We start from the raw sequence: 14,790 nt of genomic DNA on the forward strand, positions 1-14,790 counted from the left end.
TTGAATCAGAATTCTTAATTATATTTTTGTATTATATGGAAGAATATATTATATACATATACTTGGATATAAACTAAATTGTCCCTTGGAAACACCTATAATTTTATTACTTCACATGATCTAATTTTAATATTTAAGATAAATCTAAACCATGCAATGGTCTTAAAAAGTAACCAAATACTTAGCATCCACCATTAGTAACCAAATATCAATTTAACAGTTGTTACTGGATCCAGTAAAGCATTTTAGATGCAAATCTGGTTTTGGACAATCGGAAGCTAAATTTCTTTTTAGACGCTGTTAAGCACACGTTGACTCAAGTAACCCCTTTTGGATGTGAACAACTTCCCCAATGGTCAACGCATTTTGGATTGGAATGCACAAGCTGCCAAATTGAGAAGCATCAGCATGTAAGAGTATCCTAGATGCTCAAAACATTCACCCCGCTGTTGACGAAGGCTCTACCGTTATGCAAGCTGGGTTTCCATAGCACCGTGCGAAGCCAGTTGAAGGAGAACCCGATGAAGGAGTGGTAGATTGCCGTGCCGCAGCAGACTCCAACCAAATGACGAGCACCCACTTCTCCGCACTCTAGTGAGAACAAAAAATTCAAGAAGACCTAGTCGTGATGCAGGCGCCAACAGCAGCTCTAGAATATGGTAACCAGCGTCGCAACCGTATTCGCTCGCAAGTAACTCCACGCTGATCACAGAACCGAAGAGGATGCAGCCGCTACACACACGAATAACAAAACGGAGAGGAAGCTCCGTGGGAATCGAAATTGGAATGTAGTACACAAAACCAGACAAAAAGGGAAAAGGAAGTTGACACTTCTTCGAGGCAAGGCAACCAGCAGAACACTTTGACGAAAACAGCCACCACAACACAGACCCAGCAATATATCTCAGACAGCGTCGCACCTCGGAGCCTCCACCAACTGCACGTCCACCGGAATTGTAGCAGAGAGGGAAAGGTCGGCAGTAGCACCAATCCAGATCAGCGCCACCTTCAAATGAGTAAGAAAACAAATAACCACACGCCTTGAACTGCAACACCGCTGTAGACACCAACCGTCGGAAGAGAAAAAAAACAAAAGCACCTGCCAGAGCCCCCCAGAGCCAGGACGGAAGAAAAAATCAGAAAAAATAACAATCAGAGAGAGAGGAGTTCGGGGCAGCCTGGATCCCTATCGGGGAGGAGGTCCAGCCTCATCCGACCGGATGAGGCGCTCGATACTGATACTCGGTTGCTACCCCCTACACTTGGCTGTTGCACCACTGCCCAATATTTGCTTCCAAACAAATCCGGTATGGTATCCAGTACCGTATCTGTCTTTGTATAAAGTATCCCGTATTCAATGGACTCTTGTAGTTTGGAATAGTATAGTTTCTATATTTTAAATCTTTATGCTATACTGTCTACTATATCTCTACGATATCTAGACTATATTAGTACTAAATACGTACCATATCCAAATTGTACTAGGACTATATACACATCATATTATTGTTTATACCCCTACAGAATCAGTGCCGTATTTTTGTTCACCTCAAAACATATCCATACCGTATACAGATTCCATACTACTGGAATCTTTAATATTCTAAATTCTTTGAAGATGCTAAAATTATGCTAATTGGATGCCCTTCAAGATACCTTCTAAAATTGAGCTGTCTACTAGAATTCCTATACATAATTAGAATTAATCTACTAACTCTATTTTGTTTTCATTTAGCATTTACTACACTCTTCTTCAACTAATGATTGCTAATTAACATTATTCTTGCATTCTTTAATGGATTTGGTGACTCACACAATGTTGTGATTCATCGAATAATCATTATGTGAGTCACCAAATCCATTGTGTCGATTGACATCTAATGCAACCCAAAATAATTATTAATGCCTCTACCACTACATTAGTAGTAACATCAATATTTAGAACTTGTTATTTGCTCTAAGATTACTCACATTTGTGTAGTTTTTTTAATTCACTCTAAGCAATAGGTTAGATTATTAAAATACTGTTATTTCAAAGTACCTTGCGAAGGATTAACAAGGATATTTCCAAAATGGACATGTATTAATTTGGCTCCATTCATATTGATATTGTATTAGAAACATATGCAACTTCTAGAATATAGCCTCTATTTTTGCAACTCAATACACCACATGCTTGAATTTCAATTGCCACTGTAGACTCTGCCATATAATGTCTTGATTCAATTGAAATGGTGGATTGTTTTGACACATGTTGTGATATAAATAAAGTTTGGTCCTTTTACAAATAACGTCTCATTTATTGATGTGTGAAGATGACATTATAAAAATGTTTGTATTGATAATGTTACGAATACATCTTTAGAAACTTAAACAAAACTTGTGTTACATGACTATAAATATTAAATTATCTAAATAAATAAATAAAAGTTGTTGAAGTCTATTGGATGATTTTTATGTTGAATAAACTTTTTTAATCAATAAAACATAGCAAAGTTTCATTTTTTGTTTTTATAACTCAAGTTAAAAAGGGCCTACAATCATAAATAAACAATGTCAATTCAAATAAATAAATGAATGTGCGGGCATAAAATCTTCACATGAAGCAAATTTAATTCTGAACTTCACTTGATTTTTCTTCAATTGAGGGGGCATAAAAACCTTTTTGTGACTGTACGTTTCTCCCATGACAAAGTGTTAGTGACATGTACATTAACAGATTGCGACAGCGGAAGGACAAAGAAAAATAAAAAACCTTAATAAATTTCCTCGAGTGTGAATTAATAAAAATAGACTATAAAGCAAACTAATAAAAAAATTTAGACAAATGTTACAAATAATAGGCAATGAGAACTTCTTCGGTTTCATATTCAGAGGCACTTGGCAATATCACACGAATGAATGTGACTCGCAACGAACGCTCGTTAAATCTTCGTTCGTCGTTAACGTTGGAAACGCCCTCGGAATGAAGATGACCGACCAAAGTAGTGGATGTACGAACTTTACATGGATGAACGACCATTTCCCTCATCCGTATCTGTATCAGATGAAGGCACTGCGGGGGCTCTAATTTTCCAATTATGAAAGTAAATATAAATGTAAATATAATTCATTATAAATGAATCGGATTTGAAAATGAACAGAGTGAGTCCCCTGCTTCACCGAGGCTTTGACGAACACGTTGGACGCCGAACGCTTCTCGCACTTCCATCAAACGCGCCAATATCGAGAATCGTCGACCCTCTTGCACGATCGCGATATCGGTCAGGTGGGGATTGTCTTTCTACGTTACGCCACGAAAATCTTCATGTCGGTGTTGATGGGATTCAGTTCATCTTCAGAGTGGTGTGTTACGGTGTTCGAGTCGGTGAATGTTTGGAAGGGATAGGGTTTCATTGGCGTGCGCTTTGGACAAGGGAATGATCGACGTGTGTTGTGTGAGTGACGGAGAACTAGGGTTTGGCTGGTTTGCTTCTTCCGACGTGGGCAGTTTAGGTTTCCTTTTTTGTTTTCCGAGTGGTGACTTCGTTGACATGGTTGGACAGGGTGCGTGTGTTGAATGTATGGCAGAAAAAGGTTGAGCGTTCTTACGTACAAAAGAGAGTCCCGGGAAAGTCCAACACCGACGAGTCTGTGGTTTGTGTGCCAGACGGTTTTGGTGAGTTGGATGGTCGGTTGGTTGTGTATGTGCAAGCAGTTTGTTGAAAACAGCGCAGGTTCGACGCAGGCAGTCAGGTAGGAGAGGGTAGAAGAGAAGAGGAGAGGGTGCGTGGGGACCTACTCCAACGCCGCGCCTGCTGCTGCTACTGCTCGGCGGGAGGTATGGAAGCTAGGGGCGATGAGGAGAGGATGCAAGAAGTGGCGCCCGATTTGAATGGGACCCTGGAGGATAATGATGTTGACGACGAGGAGCAGCAGCAGCAGCAGGACGTGGTCGAGGACGATGAGCCCCAGCACGGTGACGAAGAGGAACATATCAACGGCTTCCAGAACGGAGGGTCTGCTAATGATGCCTTGGTAGAGAGTGATTCCAAGGATTCTCCCCACGGCTCGCAAGGAAAAGCGTCCGGTACAGGGTTAGTTGCCAGTGGCCCTAGCTCTAGTTCTAGTCGTAGTCCTGCCGTTAGTCTGACCTCCAGATGTAGGTTTCCTCGCGATGAGTGTGTTGTGGTTGAGATTCCGGAGGGTTTGCATGTAGGAGGTTAGTTTGGTCACTGGCCATGGCATGTATGATAGCTAACGCAGTACCCGTTCGCTTGATAGAGGGAAGATTTTCATCGGCGGCCTGTCATGGGACACTTCCACAGGTATGCGTCGCTGCCTTCCTTCCACATCATTGTATGCGTTGTAGTGTACAAGTCTCTGTCAATCTCTGCTTCTTCTCGGACTTGGCTTTGACGCGAAGGCCATGGTGAATGTGACGTGCGCAATCGAGGAATACAGGGGAGCTTTGATATGTGGTAGTGTGCGGCATGTCTGATGGACACTGAGAGATATGCTTGATTTGGAGGGCAGGCATTCTGACTTGATTTGTATTGTCCTGCTCTTGCATGTATGTTTATATTCTGTTTTCTTAGTCTATGGTAAGATATTATGGCATAGTGATTTGAGTTGGTACCCATGTGAGGTTGAGACGAATGGGAATGAAGATGGATATGACCTGCACGTGCTGGGATGCCGAGTCTCAAGTTTGGTGTGGATCTTGGGGTGTCGGTCAGCAAGTAGGGGTAATAGTAGTCCATATTTGTTGTCTCTCTTATTTTGTTGGTTTCTACAGACAATTTGCAGAGCCACTTCAAGAAGTATGGCGAGATCATCGATGCGGTGATCATGAAGGATCGATCCACCGGACATCCGCGCGGGTTTGGCTTCGTGACATTCGCCGATCCAGCTGTGTGCGATAACGTCGTGCTGGACAAGCATGTGATAGACGGTAGAACGGTAAGCTCCGAGTCGGGTGTTACGCGTCCGTGTAGGTTGTCGACCACTCTTAGCCTGTTCTTTTAGCGCAGAGACTGCGGCCATAAGTTCTGACAGGTGGCACTGACGTAGGGTGAATTAGGGTGATTGGGAGCACTAGTGGTGTATGGGGATCTCACTAGATGTAGCTGCAGGTGGAGGCCAAAAAGTCAGTTCCTCGTGAAAACATGGCAGCAAGTAAAGGACCGAAGACTAAGAAGATCTTTGTCGGAGGCATTCCTCCTTCTATTACAGATGGTATGCAGAAGTGCTTGCGAGCATTAGCCTTCCCTACCCTTTGACAATGCAGATTAGAGTTGAGTAGGTGTGAGCCCGACTGTTAGGTCATGGTCGCTTGTTAGGTGCAGAAGGTGGAGGTCACGTGGGGATATGTTGAGTGAGTGGAATGTGGTGGATCCTGTACAGAGGAGTTCAAGAGCTACTTCGGCGGCTTCGGGAGCGTAGTGGAGCACCAGATCATGCAAGACCACAGCACCGGACGGTCGCGTGGATTCGGGTTTGTGACGTTTGACAATGAGCAGGTGGTGGAGGACATCCTGGCTCACGGAAAGATGCACGAGCTTGGAGGAAAGCAGGTGAGTCAGTGCGACTGGCATTCGTCGTCTGGTTATCATCGAAGACATGGGTAGTGCTCGGAGGCTTGGGAGTGGTTTGAGGAGGTGCATTCCAACAACAGTTGCGTACGTGACATTATGTTGGGTGGCGCGAGGTACTGTGGGTGGTGGGTGGAGTCTTAGAAGGTGTTGTGCTGAAGGGGGTTGACGTGAGTTGTGCAGGTGGAGATCAAGAAAGCGGAACCAAAACGGGCGATTCAAGACAGTCCTGGCGGGGGGTACATGGGCGGCAGGGGTGGCGGGTATGGCGCAGGTGCAGGGGGGGGGTATGGGGGATACGAGGGAGGTTATGGTGCATCGGGGAGCGGTGGATATGGCGGGTCATACAGGACAGGGTATGGGGGAAGAAGCGGTACGTACGGTGGCGGGTATGGAGGATACGGCGGAGGATACGCGTACGGAGGAGGGTACGGAGGAGGTTTGGGTGTGGGAGGCTACGGGTCGGGTGTGAGTGGTGGATACGGGAGCAGTTTGGGGTATGGATCAAGTGGTGGGTACGGTGCAGGGATGATGGGTGGGTATGGCGATGGGTCCGATGGATATGGGTCGATGGGATACGGCGGATACAGCGGCACGGGGGGATACGGGGCCGGGTACAGCTCAAGCGGTGGCTATGGAGGAAGTTATGGTAGCAGTCGTGGTTACAGCGGCAGCGGTGGCAGCAGTCATGGACGGTACCACCCGTATGGGAGGAGCTAGGGTTGTGTAGATGGCGTGGTAGAGGGGCAGTGTTGTAAAGCAGTGGAGAACACAGGAAGGCTGTTAAATTATTAGTCACCGAGGCAGGTTGTGTCGAATGACGAGGTCTAGCGAAGGGGTTCTTTACTCTAGATGGGATTTCTTTTTCTTTTAAAATTTTGGGAACATAACGCGGCACGCTCGCGCTGTCAGAAGAGTGCTTATGAACCTACTTTAGGTTTGATTTTGTACTTCTGAGTTATGAAGAGAACAATCCCAATTACACTTTGTTTGTTTTACGGTTTTTAGTATGCTGCCTGCTGCTACACCTAGCAATTTTATTGTACAGGATTTCTGGTGGCATGCCTTGAACAGATGCGAAACTGTTTTTCGTGGTGAACCCTCTGTTGTCATTCTTTACTCTTATGTGATATGTATGGAAAAGTATTTGGCTAGAAGTAACTTTTTATTTGATTAATGATGCAGATTGTTGGAGGGTGACAAGTTAAATGATATGAATTGGAAATGAATCGCATACATTTGTCGTTGCTTAGGTATACTCGGATGCCGTAGCCGTGCTCATGCTGGGCTTTTTGAGAACAACTGAGTTGTTCTGTTGGAGATGTGTGCTGTCTGCAACAATTTTGGAAGTTTTGGATTGTGACAGGATACATGGGGAAGAAAGGATCTTATACCCTCTTTTCAACAAGCATCGGCGATGTGAGGTTTGTTTCATGCAGTAACCAGAGAACTTTTTTTCCTCTTTTCTTTTTTTAGCTCTATCCTTCACACGTCCTTGCACATGGTACTTCGATATACATGTTCCATGCACACATTTCTGATTTGTTTCATGTATTTCCGTGACTTCGAGGAGACATTGATTTGTGGACCCAAGCAGTGATTGCTTGAGATTTTGCCCAGAGCAATCTTGGTCCAGGATTTGACCTAGTATGTCCAAAACCACACTGTATCTCAGCATGCAATTCCCTATCAGTCTGGAGGTTGTGTGACAATGTCAATACCACTTTGGATTTGCGCCGCAGATCGCCTGGTGTGCAATATGTTAAGCAGAACTAGAGTTCCGGCGGAGGGCAACCCTTGCTCCTTTTGAAGGCAGAAAAGTCCCTCTTTTGTCTTTCTCAAACCATTGCATCAGGCAACGACTCCTTGTTTTCTTCTGCCTGTTTCTTAATCACATTGAATGTCTTATCCTGGTCCACAAATCTCACAATTGGAAATTAGTGAAATGATAGATCCATGTCTGGAATTTTTGTCGTTTGTGTCCAGATGATTGATGTCTTTCCCAACCATCCACTATGTCCAAAATCTATATTGATCATTTAAAGATTCAACACACTCTAGGCATAATATGTGGTTTACTTCTTGTGTTACACCTACTTTGCTTAACTTCTTTTTTGGTATGAAAATATAGAAAGAGAAAGGAAACAAAATAAAAATAGAATTATAAATAAAAAATCTCACACAAAAAAAAAATCCAAGGAATATTTCTTTTATAAGTTTGATGTGCTGGTCTCTAAGTTTTTGTTCTTCCTAAAAATAATTTTTAAGCAATTCGATTGTTTTATGCTCTAATATGAAGACAATATTAGTCAAAAAAATTGCGTGAACCAATAAAAACACATGAGATATGATTATTGTTTAGTTGGTGAAGTTTGAAATTTGAGCATTATTATTTATTATTCATGGATTTCAGCATGTTTGGCCTAGGCATATGGAAGTTTTAATCAATGATGTAAACATAAAATCTAAAATAAAAATATTATAATCATGTGAATCAACAAATAATATTTTTAATCAATTATGTTTAAATTTTTAGTTAATCGAAATATAAAAATATTGATCAATATGCACCATTTTGGTTTTATTTAAAAATTACAAACCATTCTAAGCTTAAAAATGAATTTGTTGTACTTTGAATTTAAAATTATGCCACCATAAGGATATGAATCTAAACTACTATGACATAAAGAGTGAATTAAGACATGCCAAAAATTTATTTATCAAGACATTTAAATGAATCATCTTAGAAAACAATACTAATCTCCAGAGCACCAACAAATAAAAAAATACATATATATATATATATATATATATATAAATGTGGCTCATGTTGAAGCCATTTAAGAGCAACTCGAGGAATTGCATCCAAGTTTCAATAGGTTTTTGCTATGCAATTGCATATCTGTGTTTAGGCACCACTACCACCATCATCATCAAACCGCATCACACTTGCCAAATGGGTTGATGATGATGGTGGTTGTAGTGGTAATGATAGAAGAAGTGCTCAATGTAGTTGTTCTTTCACAAATTGGAACCTAAAATCTTCAATATCTTAAAGTGAGAAAAAAAAAAAAGTTGCCAACATTTTACGACTTCTTATTGCAAAAGATATTAGAAATACAAATATGCACTAGAATTGGTCTTCTAATTTTGGAGCCACCAAAGCTATTACAAACCATCTTCCCTAATCCTCTACACATATTGCAATCCATGTCATCATCAGACCACCTTGTGCATATGCATGACAATTTGTGAGATCAATGAGAAGTGAAGTATTGCCTTCCATCTATCATTGATTTTTGTTCCTAAGCTTCTAAGATGGACTTTATGAGCTACTTGTTGGCAACAAGTAAAGCGCCTTGCACTACTTGGATCATTATTCTTGGACCCATCTTACTACTCATGACCCCAATTAAAAATTTGAAACAAAAATTGGTCTTCTTACATCCTTTGGGTAGTTGTTCCTACTTATTTTATCTCCAATTCAATACTTCATAGTGTTTGTGCCTTCTAGTAAGTGCTCAAAGCTTTGTTGTAACATCTTTTAGCCTCAATACATCAAAAAATGCAAGTGTGGTTCTAAAAATTACTACTAATTAGATGACACTAAGAATTTGCAATGCAAGGTATGGTGTGCAAATTATTAGAAGAAAAAAGAGGTTATATTTTTGTAATTTTTAAAAAATCAAAAAGAGACACAACAAAATATATGCGGCCCATGCTCTAGGTATTAGATGATAATTAAACAAGGAATGTTGGTGATAACTTATCATTAATGAATGTACATTTACTATCATTACAAATCTAAGAGATATATTTACTATTATTAGAATTAAAGTAATATTTTTGATATTTTAGTATATTTGAAGAATATATATATATATATATATATATATATATATATGATATTTTTTAAAAAATAAAACTAAAATTTTAGTATCTTGTAATATCATGAGATTTTAAAAAATTTAATTTTTTTATTAAGAATAGTAGTATAGAATCAAATAGATTAAAATATTCACAAATCTTGCTATACCATGGTAACAAATCAAAGATTCACATGTTTTTTATTCAATATTGCAAAACAAGAAGGCAAGTCAGACTAGATGTTCTTTTTTTCTTCAATTGATGTGTTTTTATTTATAAAGTCTTTGTCAAACTTTGTAAAATAAAATAGACTCAACATATCTTGGCATAAAATATGGAACTAGATATCTATAAGAAACAATGTCAACATATTAAAACAACCATCACAAAGATAGGAAGATGCCTGTAAGCATACTTGCTTGCTTGCTTGCTTTTTATAGATAGTCTTCTTATGAGACCTTTCTCCTATTGCCACATGCCTTGTCAGATTGTTGGTTAGACAAATAGTTTTAAAAAATGCATTTTGGTTTGCAAAGTATCTTTTAAGAAGAATATGTTATTATTCAACATTCATATATAAATTTTATTTTGTATTTATAAAGATATTTATAATAATATTAGTTATTTTCTATCAATAATGATTTATTAAATTTAAAATTATATATTCATACAAAAAATTAATACAAAGTATTTGAAGAACTAAACTTGATGCATTTATAGTTCTTTTATTTGTTCCATAATCAAGTCAAAATTAAAAGTTTTTGAAGAAAAATAATGCTTTTAGAATTAAATATATAAGTGCCAAAATTATTTGTCTTTTATTCCATTGCATGATATGATGAGATGTTATTTTATTAGGAATATGAAGTTATAGAGGACTAAGTTTCAAGAAGAGTATTTAATGCAATTTCAAAAGATTACATCTTTGTAAAAAAAGGATATTTTTTTAGAAGATTCATATATATTCTAAGGAAAATTAAGATGAAGGCAAAATGCATCATCTATTAGTAGAAGATATAATATTATAAATAATTAAAAAGCTTGAGTCACCAATAGTATATAATATTCCATCTTTGAGGATAAATAAAATAAAATTTAATGGCATAGATTCTAAGAATAATTAATTAATTTATATTTTTAGAATTTAAAATACTTATTTATTAGTCCCACTTATTTTTGATTTTATAATTGATATTACCACTAAAAAGATTTTAAATCTAAAAAATATAAATTATAAGTACATGTGTTATATATTATAGTTGTATAAAATATTATAACCTTGATTTTATTTTATCTTATAACATGCCAAGATAAAAAAATAAATTTATATATTTTTTTATTTAAGAATAATATAATAAAATTATTTTAAAAAATAAGAATTATACAATGTTAGCTTAATTTTTTAAAATTTATTTGGATGCATGCATAAAGCTATATAATATGTTTTTGTAGGATTTAAAGAAATAAATGAAGTTTATAATATTATTAAAGTGCATTTATAAAATTATATATTTATAATAAGAAAAAATAGACTATCAATATTGCTATTATTATAAAAGGATCTTAAATAATATATATTATTATAAGATTATATGTAGTATGATTGTCAATAGAATCTAAGCTTTTGATTATTTATTCATATATACATTCTTAATATAAATTTATTAATAAACATTAGATATACATTAGAAAAAAAAATACAAAGGATAAGATATGTAACATTAAGGTTATAAATTTAAAACAATTTTTAGAACACAATTCTCTCTATAATATATTATATACCAAATTTAAATTTGTATTTTTTATTGCATTATGTTCATGATAAAAATAGAGGTTTAGTAGGCATAGAAATTAAAATTCGTAAAAGTAAATGAGCTTGTAACAAATTATTTTATTTTTTTATTATAATAAAGAAATTTGAAAATATATGTAAAAAAATAATTATGCACGATTGACAATAATAAAAGAACAAAGATACAAGGAATAGATTGTTGTCAAAACTTTGGTTTTGGCAGGAATATAATTTATAAGATTCAAACAACAATAAAAATGATTACAAGTTTAGAATTCTTTGAAGAGATTATTCAGATAATGATAATTATGCATTACATGCTAAGTTTGGATTTTTTTGGAATCTCAAAGGACACCAAAATATAACTTTAGTATTGCTGAAGCTCCATATGCCAAGGATGAGCCGAATGCTCTTCAGGTGTGGCTTGTATCATTCTTTCTTGTCGTCTAGACATGTACCCACCTGGTCAGTCCTTATCCACGCTTCGGTTCCTTGGTTGGTTGATAGTTTGGGCTGACAGTCTCTGTCTAGAAAGTTGACAGGATCGGACAGTTCCACTAAGATTCCAGAGAAGCAGTCCATGTCGAGAGTTGGCTGGAGTTCTACTATGTCGGAGGATGAGTTAGCTAGTGTCTCCGACTCTTCGGTGAGGAAGGTATCCGTGCACGCCTGGACAGCAATTTCGTCCGGGAATTTCTTTTCCTGAAAAGCATGTGAATCAGCATGTTAGGTTCTGAAAGTGGGGGGGGGGGTCTGCGGGTGCAATCTCTCGATAGACGGATGACGTATCCATGACCGTCAATGAGTCTGGTTGAATCAGTCGTCTGAGTTTGTGCGGTGCGATTATTCTTAATAAACCACGACACTGGTGGAACTTCGTTTAAATTTCATACGCATCGTGAGCCGGAATCGAAGTTCATAATCCATCTGCGCGAACTAGATTGAAATCTATGGAAGATAGAACTCTAGATAATAAAAAAGAACATGCAGAGCGACTCACCCTGTCGGCCTAGGCAGTTGTCTGAGCTTGTTTCATTTCTGTGCAGGCTTTTTCCCACTCGTTCTATAATCTCCCACTGCATCACGCTTTCGAGTAGCATCTCTAGTATCCCTGCATGTTCTGCTATCTTTAGATCGGTAGGTCCTATTTCAGAGGGTGGACTTCAATCATGCAGAACTCCCTGGTCCACATGAAATTGCTCCAGCTTTAGATTACAGAGATTTCTCCAGCCCAATTTCTCCAAAAATACACCTATTTTTCCTTTCTGATCCGAAGTGAATTTTGTTTGGAACCTCTTCTTCATGGTAGATGGCGACCTGCCAAAATCACCATCTCCATCTTCTGACTTTGCTAATCTGGGTCCCAACAAGTAATGCTAGAACTGATTCACAGGACTGATCATTTGTGATGGGGACGGAAGAGCTGAGAATACTAGTCTGAGAAAGAAATCCGGAAGCTGTCATCCGGTTATGTGAGTGCCTGTGTATATTAGTGAATCCATGCTTGTGGAAGACAGTTGGTGCATGAGAGTCCACACTATTCCTCGACGCAATGCCCTGCTGAGCTGAGCGTAACCCCTAGCAACAACTGTTTCACTTATCCAGATTATGACGATTGTATACACCAATGGCGAGCTTGTCACTAACTCTTGAACAAATGTGATTGGCTTGGAATGTAAACCTTAGGGTTGGAACTTACAGGAGAGGCTTAGAGGAGAGGCTTCTCCATCGCATATATTCAACCTCTCCTACTGCTATGGACATCTTCAGTGCACCTTTTCCTCCTCTTGACATCTTCGGTGCGTCCTACCTTCATCCATTGCAGATTTGGCATTGCAGCGAGTGCCTCGGATTGCTACTGGAACCCTGATGCTTGTATTCCAGAGGTGCGTTGTCGTGAATTTCAGAGCATTTTCTTTGTCATGATTTGATTGACGTTAGGAATCAAAACCAGTTGTGCTAATGGAACTTATCTATGGAGGTGGATTGTGAGGAAATGTATGGTGGTTCGACTTTACTTTTGATCATTTTGGACTGATTTAGTAAAACCACATGTGCTTGAGTGGCTGGGAGGAATATCTGTGGTAGATGCCATCACTTAGCACTGTGACTTGTTATGGTCGACTAATATTCCATGCGAATTCGTTCCATCTTCCAAGGGATTCGTTTCCTAAAAATGAGATCAGTTCTTGCGACTACGGTGGAAGAAATGACGGGTATATCACAATGGTTACGGAATTCCCTTCACTGTACACTTTGAGTTGAGTTGCATTGGCATGTTGTGAATAGATTGATGTGTTGCCACTCTAAGAAACTTCAGTGAAGAAACATTGTGCAACAGTTTCAGGCTGTGTTTTGACATTTTCTACTGTTTTTTTTTTTTTTTTCAACAAAACAATCGTATCAATCGTGGATACAATGCCAGGGGATTTCTCAATATCCTCTGAATGACTGTTATTGGCAATGTGCTCTGAATGTTGCTGCTTCCAATTTAGACTAAAGCTCTCGCCCTTCAAATCTGTTTACCATAGTCGCTAGAAATCACGGCCCCTCCATACCCCTTCACTCCTTCACACATGCCAACAATCACTCCTATTCTCAATGTGCTTGGCTTGGCTTCTTCTACAGCTTCAATTTTGCAAGAGAAGGTTACCTCAAGACTTCAAATCTGGATCGAGCTCACGGGAAGTCCACATGATAGTTGTCTCTTGTAGTCGCGTTGCTTAGTTTTAATAGGTTTCAGGTGTGTCAAGGGAAATGTACTTGGCCCATTGTATCTGGCTAGTAGAGTAGACCAAGCACTAGCTTCAGTGAAAGGAGTTGAAAGCACATAGAGCCTTTTCATTGCAAAAGGCGATGACCTTGAACAGGATGCATAATTCTCATGTAACGCTAATTTTTGGTGGAGAAATATGGTCGTTCTAGAGCCCGTCAGGTGTTTTGAAGGCCAAGTGACAAGGTAAAAATCGAAAGTTTCTCACTGTGAATGGTACGGCGACATGGATTCGTGCATGTAGGCACAGCATTGGACTGCATGAGAACAATTGAAGACCCAATTTTGGACATAGGGTGCAAGATATAAGGATGCTAGTTGTTGACAAATTGGCTTTGAATTTGTTTGATGTGGACAAAATCGAGGAATTGTCTCCGTGTAATGTATCTAGTGTGGTACTCGGGTAAAGTTCAATTAAGGTTCAGTGGTTTGGACTGTTCAATTGAGTTTGAAATGCCTCTCTTGATTTTATCTTGAATTTTCTTTTTCTCAGTTCTACACATTCCGACAAATTCGATGTGAATGCTGTTATAGGGTGAAGAGACGTCAACATGTGGTTATTTGTTCCAGACACTCTGTTTCAACCAACCTTAATCTACCCCCAATTGACACATTCTTCTTCACGACTTTATAACGACATGAACTTGACTTTTACTTGGCAAGGAAAAACAACACTGACCATGTTTGTTTTCTGGCAGCCTCTTTAATAACAATCTTATTTCAAAATGACAAGTGCTTTTATTGTGAATGTTATTTTTACTACTACTAATAAATTAAAAGTACTA

At 38.5% G+C, this 14,790-nt stretch overlaps 2 protein-coding genes and 1 long non-coding RNA gene across 8 annotated transcripts; 2 read left to right on the forward strand and 1 right to left on the reverse strand.

Moving 5' to 3' along the window:
- Nucleotides 1–1,143, reverse strand: LOC112281060 (uncharacterized). The gene is made up of 2 exons (XR_002969491.3): nucleotides 921–1,143; nucleotides 1–732 (listed from the first exon to the last, which is right to left on the reverse strand). It is a non-coding gene; the product is annotated as an uncharacterized LOC112281060 (long non-coding RNA).
- A 1,986-nt stretch (nucleotides 1,144–3,129) lies between these two features.
- On the forward strand, nucleotides 3,130–6,560 carry LOC112281686 (uncharacterized). 6 transcript variants are annotated; one of them, XM_024518491.3, is made up of 7 exons: nucleotides 3,130–3,268; nucleotides 3,571–4,076; nucleotides 4,264–4,307; nucleotides 4,778–4,941; nucleotides 5,115–5,217; nucleotides 5,386–5,555; nucleotides 5,757–6,560. In XM_024518491.3, the coding sequence occupies exons 2-7, from the start codon at nucleotides 3,823–3,825 to the stop codon at nucleotides 6,291–6,293; spliced, it is 1,272 nt and encodes a 423-aa protein (XP_024374259.1). In that variant the 5' UTR covers nucleotides 3,130–3,268; nucleotides 3,571–3,822; the 3' UTR covers nucleotides 6,294–6,560. The 6 variants fall into 6 exon arrangements, with proteins under 6 accessions (XP_024374259.1, XP_024374256.2, XP_024374257.1 ...); XM_024518488.3 differs by having other exon boundaries at nucleotides 3,147–3,268; nucleotides 3,728–4,076; XM_024518489.3 differs by having other exon boundaries at nucleotides 3,151–3,268; nucleotides 3,546–4,076.
- A 384-nt stretch (nucleotides 6,561–6,944) lies between these two features.
- LOC112280924 (uncharacterized) lies at nucleotides 6,945–14,451 on the forward strand. Its single transcript, XM_090250180.1, has 4 exons — nucleotides 6,945–6,997; nucleotides 11,583–11,649; nucleotides 11,753–11,887; nucleotides 12,919–14,451. The coding sequence occupies exons 1-4, from the start codon at nucleotides 6,945–6,947 to the stop codon at nucleotides 13,021–13,023; spliced, it is 360 nt and encodes a 119-aa protein (XP_090106306.1). The 3' UTR covers nucleotides 13,024–14,451.
- Nucleotides 14,452–14,790: the final 339 nt, after the last annotated feature.

This window comes from Physcomitrium patens, chromosome 4 (assembly GCF_059467195.1).
Source record: "Physcomitrium patens ecotype Gransden chromosome 4, ASM5946719v1, whole genome shotgun sequence".
Taxonomy (NCBI): domain Eukaryota; kingdom Viridiplantae; phylum Streptophyta; class Bryopsida; order Funariales; family Funariaceae; genus Physcomitrium; species Physcomitrium patens.

Bases quoted from the DNA above. Each gene is read 5' to 3' on its own strand.
- LOC112281686 (XM_024518491.3), top strand. From the start codon at position 3,823: ATGGAAGCTAGGGGCGATGAGGAGAGGATGCAAGAAGTGGCGCCCGAT. The intron at 4,942-5,114 runs GTAAGCTCCGAG...ATGTAGCTGCAG, and splicing joins ATGTGATAGACGGTAGAACG to GTGGAGGCCAAAAAGTCAGT. The intron at 5,218-5,385 runs GTATGCAGAAGT...GATCCTGTACAG, and splicing joins TCCTCCTTCTATTACAGATG to AGGAGTTCAAGAGCTACTTC.
- LOC112280924 (XM_090250180.1), top strand. From the start codon at position 6,945: ATGGGGAAGAAAGGATCTTATACCCTCTTTTCAACAAGCATCGGCGAT. The intron at 11,650-11,752 runs GTGTGGCTTGTA...TTGGGCTGACAG, and splicing joins ATGAGCCGAATGCTCTTCAG to TCTCTGTCTAGAAAGTTGAC. The intron at 11,888-12,918 runs GTATCCGTGCAC...TGTAAACCTTAG, and splicing joins CCGACTCTTCGGTGAGGAAG to GGTTGGAACTTACAGGAGAG.